The sequence below is a fragment of the Carcharhinus amblyrhynchos genome, chromosome 14 (assembly GCF_965287045.1).
Source record: "Carcharhinus amblyrhynchos chromosome 14, sCarAmb.v2.hapA, whole genome shotgun sequence".
In the NCBI taxonomy this organism is placed as follows: Eukaryota; Metazoa; Chordata; class Chondrichthyes; order Carcharhiniformes; family Carcharhinidae; genus Carcharhinus; species Carcharhinus amblyrhynchos.
Genome location: NC_137337.1, coordinates 60,171,952 through 60,188,109, shown reverse-complemented (window position 1 = coordinate 60,188,109; position 16,158 = coordinate 60,171,952). Strand labels below are relative to the sequence as shown.

Here is a 16,158-nt window from a genome sequence, read left to right as displayed (position 1 = left end):
CTGTTGTACTTAAACCTGGTGTTGTGAGGCTTCTTACTGTACAAAGGAGGTCCCAGAGGACTGGAGAATAGCCAATGTTGTTCCTTTGTTTAAGAAGGACAGCAAGAATAATCCAGGTAATTACAAGCTGGTGAACCTTAGTCAGTGGTAGGCAAATTATTGGAGAGGATTCTTTGAGACGGGATTTACCCTCACTTGGAAATAAGTGGATGTATTAGCGAGAAGCAACATGGTTTTGTGAAAGAGAGATCGTGTCTTACTAACTTGAGTTTTTTGAGGAAGTGACTAGGGTGATTACAAAGAACAAAGAACAAAGAACAAAGAACAACCCAGCACGGGAAACAGGCCCTTCGGCCCAACGAGCCCGCGCCGCCGCATCACCCTACACCTATTCTACCCTGCATGTCTACGAATGGGACCCTACTCAGTCAGATTCAGGGAAGAAATAGTGTCAATTTGGTAAAAACCAATTAGCCCGAGGTTTAACCCTATTTAATAGCCCCTACCATATCCCTCCATTCTTGTTTCACTCATGTGCCTATCTACTGCATCTTAAACGAGTCCAACGTTCCTGCCTCCACCACCCTACTCGGTAGCGCATTCCAGACCCCCACAACTCTCTGCGTAAAGAACCTTCTTCTCACCTCCAAATTATACCTCCCCCCCCTCACCCTTAAATGATGACCTCTCGTGTTCGTACCCAGTCTAGGGAGCAGTCTCTCACTATTAACTCTATCTATTCCCTTCAGTATCTTATATACTTCTATCATGTCCCCTCTCAATCTCCGTCTTTGCAAGGAGAATAGCCCCAGTTTCTTCAATCTCTCCTCGTAACCCAGTCCCCCCATGCCAGGCAACATCCTGGTAAACCTCCTCTGCACCCTTTCCAGAGACTCCATGTCCTTCCGGTAGTAAGGTGACCAGAACTGGACGCAGTACTCCAAATGCGGTCTAACCAACGTTCTATACAACTGAAGCATTAGACGGCAGCTTTTATACTCTATGCCCCTTCCTATAAAGGCTAACATCCCATAAGCCTTCCTAACAACGTTCTCCACTTGTGACGCAACCTTCATGGATTTGTGAACCTGCACTCCCAGTTCCCTCTGTATGTCTATACTCCTAATCGGCCTACCTTTTATCACATAGCTCCTCTCTGCATTATTCCGTCCAAAATGCATCACCTCGCATTTGTCAGGATTAAATGCCATCTGCCACCTATCTGCCCACTGCACCAACCTATCTATATCCTGTTGTATCACCTGACAATCCAGTTCCGTACCCGCCAACCCTGCCATCTTGGTGTCATCAGCAAACTTGCTGATCACACTACCTACGCCCTCTTCCAAGTCATTTATGTAGACTACAAAGAGGAGAGGTCCCAGTACTGAGCCCTGCGGCACACCACTGGTCACTGGCCTCCAGCCCGACAAGGTCCCCTCCACAACTACCCTCTGTCTCCTATTTCCCAGCCAGTTCTCAATCCACCTAGCTACCTGGCCTCGTATCTCATGCGCCTTAACCTTTTCTACCAGCCTACCGTGAGGGACTTTGTCAAACGCCTTACTGAAATCCATATAGATGACATCAACGGCTCTCCCATCGTCAACCGTTTTTGTCACCTCCTCAAAGAATTCCACCAGATTCGTAAGGCAAGACCTCCCTCTAACAAAGCCATGTTGCGTATCCCTAATCAGATCGCAACGCTCCAAATGCTCATACATCCTACCCCTAAGTATTTTTTCCATTAACTTCCCTACCACCGACGTCAAACTCACCGGCCTATAATTCCCAGGGTTATCCCTACTACCTTTTTTGAACAACGGGACCACATTTGCTACCCTCCAGTCTTCTGGGACCTCACCTGTGTCCAAAGAAGAGACAAAGATGTGCGCCAGAGGCCCAGCAATTTCATCTTTCGCCTCCCTAAGCAGCCTGGGATAAATACCATCAGGCCCTGGAGCTTTATCCGTCCTTACGCTACCTAAAAGCCCTAGCACTTCCTCTCTCATAATAACTATATCCTGCAACTGAACCTCCGCTCCCTCCAAGAGACCGCACGATTCCGAACCCCTCTCCTTCGTGAATACCGACGCAAAGTATTCATTCAGGAGCTCCCCCATTCCCTCCGACTCAATACACAACTCTCCACTCTTGTCCCTAAGAGGACCAATTTTCCCTCTAACTACTCTCTTGCCTCTAATATAGGAATAAAATGCCTTTGGATTTTCCTTAATCCTACCAGCCAAAGCCATCTCATGCCCTCTCTTCGCCCTTCTAATTCCCCTTTTTAGCTCCCTCCTACTCTCTCTATATTCCTCCAGCGCACTCTCCGTACCCATTTGTTTTGACCTAACATACGCCTCCCTCTTCTTCCTGACCAAGTCTTCAATATCCCCCGTAATCCACGGCTCTCTAATCCTACCTTTCCCATCCTTTCGCTTAACCGGAACATACCTCCCCTGCAACCATTTCATTTTGTCCCTAAAAGCCTCCCACTTGCCAACCGTGGACTTGCCAGCTAACAGTCCCTCCCAATCAGTTTGCTGCAGCTCCCTCCTAATCCTGCCATAGCTCGCCTTTCCCTAGTTCAGCACACTCCCATTCGGACGGCACTCGTCCCTTTCCATTTTTATCCTAAAGTAGACGGACTTGTGGTCACTGTTTGCCACATGTTCGCCTACCTCTACCTCACCCACCTGCCCCGGCTCGTTTCCCAACACTAAATCCAGTATAGCCCCTCCCCTAGTCGGGCTAGTTACATACTGTTCTAGCGACCCTTCCATAACACATTTCACAAACTCCTCTCCCTCCGTACCCCCAGCTCTAGGCCCCCTCCAATTCACTCCGGGAAAATTAAAATCACCCACTGATTGATGAGGGTAGGGCAGTGGATGTTGTCTACATGGATTTCAGTAAGCCCTTTAACAAAATCCCTCATGGCAAACTGGTGCAGAAAGTGAAGTCTGCACCTGAAGACCAGGTGTATATATCCTAGTATATACATCAGGATCGTGGTGTATATAAATGATTTGGACAAAAATGTAACTGGTTTGATTAATAAGTTTGTGGAGACACAAAGGTTGGTGGATTTGCGGATAGTGATGAGGACCATCAGCGGATACAGAGAATATAGGCCAGTTGGAGACTTGGGTGGAGAAATGGCAGATGGAGTTTAATCCAGACAAATGTGAGGTGATTTTTTTGGGAGGTCTAATAAAGATAGGAAATACACAGTAATTGGCAGAAATATTAAGAGTACTGATAGGCAGAGGGATCTGGGTGTACAGGTACACAGGTCACTGAACGTCCATTCATGCTATTTCATACTCCTTCCCATCCAAAAACCACTGGCTGGAGAGCATGAAATTCAGGTCAATGGTTTTCTGACCAGAACAAGTCTGTGGCAGTGTTCCCAAGGCTTGGGTCTTTGAACTTGTTATGTATAAATAATCTGCACTTGGACATAGAAAGGACAATTTTGAAGTTTGCAGACAGCATAGCATGTTACACAGTGAGCAGGGTGGCAAAAGGAGGTTGTAGACAGAGCGGCGAAGTGGCCAGACACATGGGAACGGCAACATAATATGGATAAATGCAAGATGGTGGAAAACCAACCAGGAGAGGCCATGTCATATAAATGTTGCTACTTTGAGGGGTTGTAAACCCTTGGAGTGAATATAAACAAATGTTTGAAGGTGGCAGGACAAGTTGAGAATGCAGATGAAGAACGACAAATAGGATGCTTGGCTTTGTAATTCTGAGTATTGACTAAAAAAAAATTGAAGAAGTCATGTTAATTCTTCACTCTCTGGTTAGTCCACAGCTGGAGTACTGTGTACAATTCTTTAAGAAGCTTGTCAAGGACTTGGAGATGATACAGAGGGGATTTAACAGGGAGACAGCAGAGCTGAGGGAGTGTGGTTATGTCGAGAGATTGGAAAAGCTGGCACTTTTCGTTTTAGATCAGAAAAGGTTAGGGGGAGAGCTAATAAAACTGTGAGGGGTTTTGATAGAGTAAGAAGCAGAAAATAGTTTTCTCAGGCAAGAGTATTGCGAACCAGACTTACAATATTTGGGAAAAGGACTAGAAGGAAAATTCGGAGAAATTTCTCCACAAACATGTTAACAGCTAGAATACTCTGCCTGAAGGGGTGGTGAATTCAGATTCTATCGGAACTTGGAAAAGATAATTGGCCATGATTGTGGTTATGGGGAATATGTTAGCTTGTGGGATGAAATTGAGCAGTTTTTCAGGGAGCCAGCACAGGTGTGAGAGGGTCTGAATGGCCTCCCTCTGTGCTGTCTATGATTCTGTCTGCTCAGTCCATGGCTCATCATATCACTGGAAATGTATTCTGAACCCAAGGATCATAATGTGGGGGCAAGCTGAGACAGTGCAATGAGATGGGGCAGAGTGCATGAGTGAGGGAGGAAGGGTCAGTTGGGGCTGAGCAGGAAGAGTTACAGTGGATGTGAGCTGGGGGAGAGCTGAGAGCAGGGAAGAGAACAGATAGGGCTTGCAGTGGGCGTAAGCTTGAACAGAGGTTGTGGGTTGGGGATGAACAGCAGCATCTGCAGTGGTTATGAGCAGGGGGAGAGGATGTGAAATGCATTAGAAAGTGTGAACTGGTGCTGCAGACAGGTGGGCTTGCAGTGGGTTTGACCTGGGAGGCTGTATGTGAGTTGAAGGAGAGAACAGAACTCATCAGCAGTATGTGGGAGCTGCAGAAGTGGGTATGGGTTTGGAGGAAAGAGAGCAAGAGAAGTTTGGAGTGAGTGTTAGCTGGGGAGAGAAAACGTGGGTTGGGAGACTGAGGAGGTGAGATGTAGAGACAAAGCTGCAGAGTTTCTTAAGCAGAGCTGTAGCTTTTTCTTTAATAGCTTGATGTTTCTCTCTCGCTGGGATGAAAGCTCACGTGGCAACCTATGGCATTCACCAAGGGTTGAGTTGATGCACGAGCAGAACATTGTGTGAGATTTGATTGTGGCAGCAGAGCTCTGAATGATCTGTTGTTCCTGTAGGATAAACCTGAGGATTGCTAGATTAGAAAAGGAAATGTTGACCTTGGAGATAAGAGATATAGTTGAGTGTTTCAGTGGTAACGAAATAATGTAGAGATTTACGTGAAATGTAGTTCAGAGGTCAGAATAGGCAGTCAGTGAGGAGTTGAGGTTTCCCCATTACTGGATGTTCATTTGTAAAGGTGATGAGAGAGTACTGAATGTAGGATTTATGATACAGGAAGAAAATAATTTTGGTCATTGGACTGGGAAGAGGAGTCATATTCTGCAGAAAACAATTGAGAACATCATTACTAGCACATGTTGGTAGTCATTCCCATAGTCCTCGGAGCTGGCAGTTTGCATATGCTGCGTGATCCATGCCTCAAGTTCCACAATTTCTCGCAGGTACTCATGGAATCCCAATGTTCCTTCTAATTTCTTCATCCTGAGAATTAAAAACATTTCCCCTCAAATCAGCCACTCACTGTCAAACGTATTCCCCAGCACAGCATTGAATGTTACATGCAATTTCATTCAAATCACACACATCCACACGCGCACACACATATAATGCTGTGTATAAATCATAGGATAAAGATATACATGTAAAAATCACATTTGTAAATCTCTCTGAAGGGTCACCTGAGGAGAAGTTGTTAATTCAGGATTATTCTTGGATTCAGTGTATTTAATCATACTGTTATCACTGATTAACATCCATCACTTTCTTTCTGTTGTAAAAGAACAACAAATCTGATGAACCTTATAGAATCCATGAAGTTAGACAGGGGGATAGAGTACATATAGCTCCCCATTCCATGTACCTCTCTGCAGAACGTTCCTGCAATTCCTTCAGCCGCTTACGAATCTGTTCCAGAGTATCATCCACCATGTCAAATGTGATAAGTCCTCTGAGCGGAAGATCCTCAGAATTGCGGCGTAGCTCATCGGCGAGGCCACAGTAATCCTGGATTTGTTGTTGCAGAGCCTGAAGAAAAATTGGGCAGATTGAAAGAGTGTGAAAGGCACAAAAGAGAGGAGAGATCAAACCGCTATCATCCATATTATAAACTGAAATTCAGGTGCTGTCATCCTACAGGAGGAAAACCAAATGCTTAGTAATTAGATCCCATCCCCTTCTTGTGGAGCGAGTACACTGGCTGCTACAAGTTCCCAGGACGTGGGATGAATTGGGTGATTTTCTGAGCACATTGAAAATAATCCATTGTCAGGACCGCACAAAGGCAAAGGAGTAGAGTAGGGTTGTCAGCATCCGAAAGAAACAGACCAAAGTTTGAAGGTGGCCATTCACTGCATAGGCCACTGTCAAAAATTAATCCATCCCCCCTCCCTCAAGTGCTGAGCATCCTGCTGTACTGCCAGCACTCAAATCTTCTCTTCATCTGGTTGTAGCTTTATTTTTACAATAGGTTAGAAAACATTTACCATTTGCCTTGTTGAATGCTATGATGGGCAGTTACTGCCCCTACAGTCAAATCCTATATGGTTTGAGATTGAGGTCACAGAGGTTTACAGCATGGAAACAGGCCCTTCAGCCCACTTGTCCATGCCACTTTTTTTTTTTTAAAACCCCTAAGCTAGTCCCAATTGCCCACTTTTGGTCCATATCCCTCTATACCCATCTTACCTACATAACTGTCTAAACGCTTTTTAAAAGCCAAAATTGTACCTGCCTCTACTAAAGTAGACTTATATTAACACTGCAATGAAGTTATTGTGAAATTTCCCTAGTTGCCACAGTCCAGCACCTGTTCAGATCAACGCACCTAATCAGCACATCTTTCAGAATGTGGGAGGAAACCAGAGCATCCAGAGGAAACCCACGCAGACATGGGAGAATGTGCAAAGTCCACACAGACAGTGACCCAAGCTGGAAATTGAACCCTGGTCCCTGGCGCTGTGAAGCAGCAGTGCTAACCACTGTGCTACCATGCCGCCCACAGATGCGGATTTATTGAATGCTACCTCCTACTCCAGCCCATTGTCTTTGTGCTTATTGTATTCCATTTATATTATAAAGCCTTATTTTCTGGAATCTATTTAGGAACAGGCCTTCAAGACCGTTTTACCATTCAATGATTTGTAACCAAACCCCATCCAGTCTTTGTTCCATATCCTTTAATATCCTTGGCTAGCAAAAACCAATTGCTCTCAAACTGAAAATTATTAATTGGGCTAGCACCTACTGCTCTTTGTGGGTAAGTGTTCTATACTTGTACTACATTTTGTGTGAAGAAATGTTTCCTAGCTTCTCTCCTGAAAAGCTTGGCTCTGATTTTAACATTTATGTCCCCTTGTCTTCGGTTCCTCCTTAGGTGTATTCCCTGTATTTACCCTATTAATTCTTTCCAAATGTCAAAAAATCCCAATCAAAACATTATTTTGCATTCTACATGCCAGAAAATACATGACTAGTTTGTGTAATCTCTCCTTATATCTCATACTTGGAGCCCTGGTGACATTCTGGTGAATCTGTATTGTTCTTCCAAGGCAAATGTATCCTTTTGAAGGAGTGGTGATCTGAACTGCACACTCCAGCCATAGCTGGAGCAAATGGCTAAATTAAAAAGATTTCAGCTGTAACTGAAATGACCCATTGTGGGAGTTCCTTCCCCAACATCATGTTACTAATGTATCTCCGCTGACGTTAATCCAGATCTCTCACATTGACACTCACTATACCCCTGCCCAAGGACCCTGTGTTACTGACAGCATCTCTACTGACGTTAATCCAGCTCCCTTACACTATCACTCAGTAATCCTTAGCCCAAGCTATTTATTGTAATCCCTCTGTTCTTTCCACACTAATGTAAATAATGTATTTAATAGAGGCAGAGACTTGGAGGGAGGTGTAGTGTAAGGTATAATGTAAATATTCAACTGGATATGCTGTGAGATAGTTCTACATGAAGCCTCATGCTAAGACTTATCCTGTATATAATTAGAAAAAAGCTTAATGAAAGGTAAAGCTTACAAACATCCTTCCCTCAGTAGTCTGTATTGATCCTAATCAAGGATAACTGAAGTTAAGACCCACAATGATTATCACAGCATAGAATTATAGAATCCCTACAGTACAGAAGGAGGCCATTTGGCCCATCAAGTCTGCACCGACTACAATCCCACCCAGGCCCTATCCCCATAACCCCATGTATTTACCCTAATTAGTCCCCCTGACACTTAGTGGCAATTTAGAATGGCCAATCCACCTAACCCACACATCTTTACAAAAGATAAACTGCTGCTCCATCTCCAATTTTTTCCCCAAAATCCTTGAACACAATGGCTCCCAAATCTGTATATATCTTTCCTACAACTTCATTTTTGAATTTCTCCAATCAGGTTTCTGCCCCTGTCACAATATTGAAACAACCCTCATCAAAGTTGCAAATGACATTGGGTGGGATTTTCCAGCCCTTCCTGCAGGCGATCTTCTGAACCAGGGAATCTCCAGCAAATGAATCTCCTGCCCCAACACTGCTATTTTTGAAGGCTCAAGGATCAATCCTTGGTCCCCATCTCTTCCACATCTAAACGCTGTCCTTTGGCAGTACCATTCATAGACATAGGGTCAGCTACAACATGGATGCTGACCTCACCTAACTCTTTACCAGCTCTATGTTCATAGAATTGTAGAATCCCTACAGTGCAGAAGAAGGCCATTTAGCCCATCGAGCCTACATTGACCACAATCCCACCCAGACTCTATCACCATAACCCCACATATTTATTCTGCTAATCCCTTGAAATGAAGGGGCAATTTAGCATGGCCAATTAATCTAACTTGCACATCTTTGGACTGTGGGAGGAAACTGGAGCATCCGGAGGAAACCTACGCAGACATGCGGAGAGCATGAAAACGCCACACAGTCACCCGAAGCTCTGGTGCTATGAGGCAGCAGTGCTAACATTGTGCCACCCTTATATGACTGCTTGTCTGAAATGTAGCCCTAGATGAGTTATAAATTTCTTCAGTTACATGCAGGAGGCCCAAAATCATTGGAAGAGGATTTTCCACTCCTGATTTTGGAGGGTGGGAGTCGCTTTTACACCAGCGGGATTTCCTGATTGGTTGTCCCCACCCTCCGTCAATGAAGTAACCGGAATCCTGACTTTAAAAGTTATGTTCCCTATTTGCATCAATTTAATTTTATTTGATGCCTGATAGTCCTCCCATGTCGAAGTGTCCACTCATGTCAGCATGAAGGCACACTGACATGAATCACAACAGGTCTCTCATGACCTGAAACTGGTGAGCAGAACCTACTGGAGGTGCACAGGTGAGTACAGCCCCTAAGGTGAGAAGGTCACGCCTGGGCAGTGCCAGGGGGATGTGCCAGGGTGTGTTCTGTGTGTTCCGTGGAGGGGAGGGGGTGTTGCGAGCGAGGGTTCTATTTTTGCTGGGTGGTGTGGAGGGGCTCTGTGGTGGTGGTGGGGAATAGTGTTCAACGGGCAGGAGTGGTTCCACGGTGTGCGGCAGCTCCAAGGAAGGCAGATTTCTGTGGCCAGAGAGGGGGGTTGGGGGGGAGAGGGTGGGGGTGGGGCAAGAGAGCTGTTCAAATTTAAATGCCCCGATCTTTTAAAGCCCTAAGTTGCTGATTGAACTACCCTTTCTATCTTCTTTGCAAAGTATTTAAAAATACAACAGGAAAACTTGTGAATGCCCTGATGGGCTGCCCATCGCTTTTCCCATCCAGACTTAGACTAAATAGCAAAATTCTGTGCCTTGTCTTCAACTTCTGCCTGAAGCTCAATTCTATTTCCTTCCTTAGCTACTGCCTCAGGCTGAACCAGACTGTTCGCAAACTGTGTCCTATTAGATCTCAGGTTGAGCACACATATCCTTTCCAACACAAAGACCACCACTTCTTCCTCTATAATGCTGTCTGTCCCCCATGATATCTCAGTTCATCTGTGGTCAAAATCTTTACCCATGCCTTTGTCAACTACAAGATGAAGACATGTAAAATAGTGGGCTCCAACGCACCCCTCCCTGGTGAGCTTAATACATTCTATGCTTGTTTTGACCAACAGGTCAGAGAGAATATGTCCTCCACCCTGGAAGCCTTGGATGAACTTGTATCTGAGGTCACCATTGCAGATGTCAGAGCAGTTTTCTTGAAGGTCAACCTGCAGAAAGCGACTGGCCCAAATGGGATATCTGGACCAGCACTCAGATCCTTCACAGATCAGCTGGCAGAGGTATTCATAGACACCTTCAACCTCTCTTTACAACAATTGGAGGTTCCTATTTGTTTCAAGAACATGACCATCATCCCAGTACCAAAGAAAAGCCAAGTAGCGTGCCTCAATGACTATCATCCGGTGGCTCTGACATCCATCGTTATGAAGTGCTTTGAAAGGCTAATCATGGCATGAATCAATTCCAGCCTCCCAGACTGCCTGGATCTACTACAGTTTGCTTACGGCTGCAACAGGCCCACAGCAGATGCCATCTCCCTTGCCCTGCACTCAACCTTGGAACACCTAGATAACAAAGACATCTATGTCAGACTCCTATTTATTGACTATAGCTCAGCCTTCAACACCGTTATTCATACCAAAGTCATCCCCAAATTCCATGGCCTGGGCCTCAGCTCCTCCCTCTGTGACTGGATCCTGAGCTTCCTAACCCACAGACCACAATCAGTAAAGATAGGCAACAACATCTCTTCCACAATCATCCTCAACACTGGTGCCTCACGAGGCTGTGTTCTCAGCCCCCTACTATACTCCTTATATACCTATGACCATGTGGCCAAATTTCTCTCCAACTTGATTTTCAAGTTTTCTGACGACACTATCATGGTGCGTCAGATTTCAAACAATGGCAAGACAGACTACAGAAAAGGGATAGAGAATCTGATGAACTGGTGTGGCGACAATAATCTCTCCCTCAGTGTCAACAAAACAAAGGAGATTGTACTTTGTCCCTGTTGATGACAAAGGGTCGAGAGCTTCAAGTTTTTACGTGTCCAGATCACCAACAACCTATCCTGGTTCACACATGCTGATATTATAGATAAGAAAGCCCATCAATGCCTCTACTTTCTCAGAAGACTAAGGCAATTTGGCATGTCAGCTACGATTTTCGCCAACTTTTACAAATGCACCATAAAAAGCATTCTTTCTGGTTATATCACAGCTTGGTATGGCTCCCACTCTGCCCAAGACTGCAAGAAACTACAAAAGGTCGTGAATGTAGTCCAAGCCATCCAGTCTCCCATCCATTGACTCTGTCTACACTTCCTGCTACGTCGGCAAAGCAGCCAGCATAATTAAGGATGCCATGAACCCTGGACGTTCTCTCATCCACCTTCTTCCAAAAGTCTAAGGTCAATTGATGTACCAATTAACACAAGAACAGCTTCTTCTCTGCTGCCATCAGACTTTTGAACAAACCTACCTTGCATTAAGTTGATCTTTCTCTACACCCTAACTATGACTGTAACACTACATTCTGCACTCTCTCATTTCCTTCTCTATGAACGGTATGATTTGTCTGTACAGTGAGCAAAAAACAAGACTTTTCACTGTATGTTAGTCCGTGACAATAATGAATCAGATCAAATTATTCTGTTGGCCAGCTAGCCTCTGCTTTCCACCCTCACAAACATGAGTTAATTCAGAACTCTTGTCTATAATTTACTTTCTAATCTCTCTTTCTTTGGTGTAGTATTATGCTGTTAAAATAGCTGAGAAATCCCAGAGAGAAGCATGTGATGAATGACCTTTAATACCCCACCCTTCACCACCACCAGGAAATCACTCTGCCCTGATAATTCATTGCTGATATTTTGAATGAGGCAAATTCCATTCCAACTGGAAACAGGCCCAGTTCTCCTGTGAAAGAATTCAGTGAATTAGAATCTACTGCAAGAGAAGGCAAAGGTTCACTATTCTCAGGTAATGAATCACCTTCTGACATCCAATGTAGATCTGACTTTACACAACTTGATATGGTGGCACCTTGTCCTCCCTAACAGTTAAATGGAACAAACTGTCCAAATAATTACCATCAAGACTTTTTGTCATTTTATAAACCTCAAACAAATCACTCTTACATCAATACTTCAATAAAGCAGAGTCACCATTCTTTTAGCCTCTCCCAACTGCTAAGCTGAGAAGAGAGAAGAAATATTTGTAGAAACCAGAGAATGACACAAGGATCAGAGACAGGAAGAGAGACTGAATCCTTTAACTTCCTATATCACCACATGGGAGACCAACTGCAATTAGAAACTGAACTGTACAGAAGAGGTAAATTAGAGAGTTTCAATATTTACACTCTTTCACTGCATTTACTCTAAAGTTAGTTTGAATGGGATCTATCTGGTGGTGTATTTAAGTGAAGAATGTGGATATTGCATGTCACTGCTGGAGAAGATGTCACTTTGGAGATTACACCTACCTTATGGTTCTTAATAAGTTTCTGTGTGGCATTTTCATTTTTCCCGTAATCTTCACTTGAGACAAGCTGAAGCTTTTCTGCTGCCCAGGCTTCCAGCTCTGAAGCATCTGCAAGGAACTAAATAAAAATTCAGCCATCAGTTATATTGTCATCAGGAATTATATCTGCAATGGGGATGGAGGTACAATTGCTTCAGGGAGTGTATAGTGGCTACGATTGTCATTTATATTAATGATTTGGATGAGAATTTAGAATGCACGGTTAGCAAGTTTGCAGATGACACTAAGATTGGTGGCATAGTGGACAGTGAAGAAGGTTATCTTGGATTGCAACGGGATCTTGATCAATTGGGCCACTGGGCTGATAAACGGTAGAGGGAGTTTAAGTTATATAAATAGGAGGTAATGCATTTTGGTAGATCGAACGAATGCAGGGCTTATTCAGTTAATGGTAGGGCGCTGGGGAGAGTTACAGAACAAAGAGATCTAGGGGTACAGGTTCATAGCTCCTTGAAAGTGGAGTCACAGGTGTACAGGGTGGTGAAGAAAGCATTTGGTATGCTTGGTTTCATTGGTCAGGACACTGAATACAGGAGTTGGGATATCTTATTGAAGTTGTACAAGGCATGGGTATGGCAACACTGGAATATTGTGTACAGTTCTGGTCACCTTATTATTGAAAGGATATTATTAAACTAGAAAGAGTGCATTAAAGATTTACTAGGATGCTACCAGGACTTAATGGTTTGCATTATAAGGAGAGGCTGGATAGACTGGGACTTTTTTCCCTGGAGTATAGGAGGCTTAGGGGTGATCTTATAGAAGTCTATAAAATAATGAGGGGCATAGAAAAGGTGGTTAGTCAACATCTTTTCCCGAAGATAGGGGAGACTAAAACTAGAGGGCATAGGTTTAAGGCAAGAGGAGATACAAAAGACTCCAGAGGGGTAATTTTTTCACACAGAGAGTGGTGAGTGTCTGCCAGAGGTAGTAGTAGAGGCGGGTACAATTTTGACTTTTAAAAAGCATTGAGACAGTTACATGGGTAAGATTGCTATAAAGGGATATGGCCAAATGTGGACAACTGGGACTTGCTTAAAGGTAAAAACTGGACAGCATGGACAAGTTGGACCGAAGGGCCTATGTCCATGCTTTAAACCTGTATGACTCTAATGGGGAGGGAAGTGTCTCTGCTGCAGGAGAGTATAAGAAGGTGTATCTTCTCCATGGTCAAACATGTGGAAAATGAGATACAACTGTCTATAGCTATCCTAAATAACAACCATGAAATGTGCCCATTAATTAGCATTTCCATTTTGCAAAGTATCAAGCAATGACGCCACTCAATGCACTCATCATGAGCAAGTATGTTTCCATGGCAATGTTCTCCAGTAACAGTTCAGTCTGTGGGTAGGTGGTTCAAGGTAACCAGATGCAGTTCAGCAAAGCATGTGCTTTGGTGCCTTATCGTCATCTGAGTGCAGGACTGTCCTGATTGATTAGAGTAGCTGGAGCATTTTACCCCATTCTGGGCATTTTCCTGAAGTGGTAGAAATGCTTTGCCTTCATAGATTGGAAATTGCAAAATGACAATCTGGTACTGCATGTGAGTGGCCCTGATTTTTTTCTAAGAGTGACTTGTACGTTCCGTGAGGCCTTTGACTACTTAAATACCCCAATGAGCTTCATGGGAGCATTATGAAGCAAAATTAGACATCGAGCCACATAAAGCAATATTAGGGCAGGTGGTCATAAGCTTGGTCAACAGGTAAATTTTTAGGTACGTTTAAGGGAGCAATTTCAAATCTTAGGGCCTAGGAAGCTGCAGGTATGGCCACCAATAGTGGAGCAATTTAAATTGGCATAGAAATTTTGCAGAAGGTAAACACAGATATCTCAGAAAGAACTGGAGGAGATTACAGAGATCGGGAGAGATGAGACCATGGAGGAATTTGAAAACAAGGATGGGAATTTTATCATGAGACATTGTTTGACTGGGAGCCAATGTAGGTCAGTGGGCACAGGGAGGATAAGTGAATGGGATTTGGTGCAAGATAAGGCATGGCTAACAGAGTTTTATATATCATGTCTACAGAGAGTAGGTTAAAGTCCAACAGGTTTATTTGGTAGCAAAATCCACCAGCTTTTAGAGCGCTTGCTGCTCCTTCATCAGGTAAGTGGAAGTTCTATTCACAAACAGGGCATATAAAGACACAAACTCAATTTACAAAATAATGGTCGGAATGCGAGTCTTTAAACGTAATCACGTCTCAAAGGTACAGACAATGCGAGCGGAGAGAGCGTTAAGCACAGGTTAAAGAGATGTGTATTGTCTCTAGACAGGACTGTCCTGTCTGGGAAGGAAATCCTGCCCATGAGACCAGTCGGCCAATGTTCAAACCAACCAGGCAGAGTGCTGCAATGGCTAGGTGTGGTCTGACTGGAACTTAGTCCTGGCTTTGGAAAGGTAAGTCCTGGGTGTGGGAGGGGTGGGGATGCCCAGTGGGTAGGGAGGGGAGGATGGTCAATCTTAGCATCAGCCAGTGGGGAGATGGTCCAAGAGCTCCACTGTCCTTTGAGGGGGCCTTCAGAGTGGGCCACCACACTAACCATCCATCCAACCTTCCTGCCCAAGATGGGGAAAAATGCAAATATCACTTTCCCAACATACCATACCTACTACTGCCAATCTGAAATTTGAGGCTGGGTTGGATAAGGCCCTTACGTGTCCACTTCATAGCGTTAATAGGTTTCCTGCCTGAGGCCAACACCCGCTACCTGCCCAAAAGTGAAATTATTTCTGGGTTTGGGCTGGCGGGTTCCTGTGAGGAGTCCCATCCATTCAATTTTACACAAAACCTGCTTTGGTGGGAGGGTAAAATTCTGTCCATACAGGGGTTAACTGCCCCAGTTATCCATCACAATCTGTTGTGCACCTGGACCTACCTGATGGAACCGCACTGAGTGCTGCAGTTTTTTCCTCCTGTCATCACAGGCCTCTTCCAGCTCCTTCCAGCGGCTCTGCAGTTCCTTACACTTGCCCTCAATGTCCTGAGCAGTGTGGTGCTGCGATTTGATCATCTGTTTGCCAATCTCCAACACTTTCTGGACTTGTTGATTGTGAGTGTTCACTTCAACCTGAAGCTCCTGCACCAGGGAGAAAGGTCATGGTTACTAAAGGCCTTCATGGGGAGGAGGAGAAAAAAGGGCAAGTAGGGGTTGGGGAGTTGTCAGGGGGAGGAAGGGAGAGGTGATCATGCTCACTCCAGGATGCCATGACACAACATATTCCTTACTACGTCAAGGGAAACGATAGCCCAGTGCTATTATCGCTAGACTATTAATCCAGAAACTCAGCTATTGTTCTGGGGATCTGAGTTCAAATCCCACCACGGCAGAAGGTGGAATTTGAATTCAATAAAAAATATCCAGGATTAAGAATCTACTGATATCTGTGAAACCATTGTCAATTGTGAGAAAAAAACCCATCTGGTTCACTAATATCCTTTAGGGAAGGAAATCTGTTGTCCTAACCTGGTCTGGCCCACACGTGATTCCAGAGCCACAGTAATGTGGTTGACTCTCAACTGCGCTCGGGCAATGGGCAACAAGTGCTGGCCAGCCAGCAATCCCCATGTCCCCCAAATGAATAAAAAGAAAAAAGAACATTTTGGTGTCCAATATAGGACAATACTGTACCAATCCCCATCCCTGCATCCA

The 16,158-nt window shown here is 44.4% G+C and overlaps 1 protein-coding gene across 1 annotated transcript in view; it reads right to left on the bottom strand.

Moving 5' to 3' along the window:
* sptbn5 (spectrin, beta, non-erythrocytic 5) overlaps window positions 1–16,158 on the bottom strand; it is a 169,158-nt gene that overhangs the window by 94,518 nt on the left and 58,482 nt on the right. The window contains exons 26-29 of the mRNA XM_080202967.1: window positions 15,385–15,585; window positions 12,440–12,556; window positions 5,832–5,995; window positions 5,320–5,452 (exon numbers count right to left, since the gene is read on the bottom strand). Coding sequence (XP_080059093.1) covers window positions 5,320–5,452; window positions 5,832–5,995; window positions 12,440–12,556; window positions 15,385–15,585 — 615 coding nt within the window. The remainder of the gene's footprint in view (window positions 1–5,319; window positions 5,453–5,831; window positions 5,996–12,439; window positions 12,557–15,384; window positions 15,586–16,158) is intronic.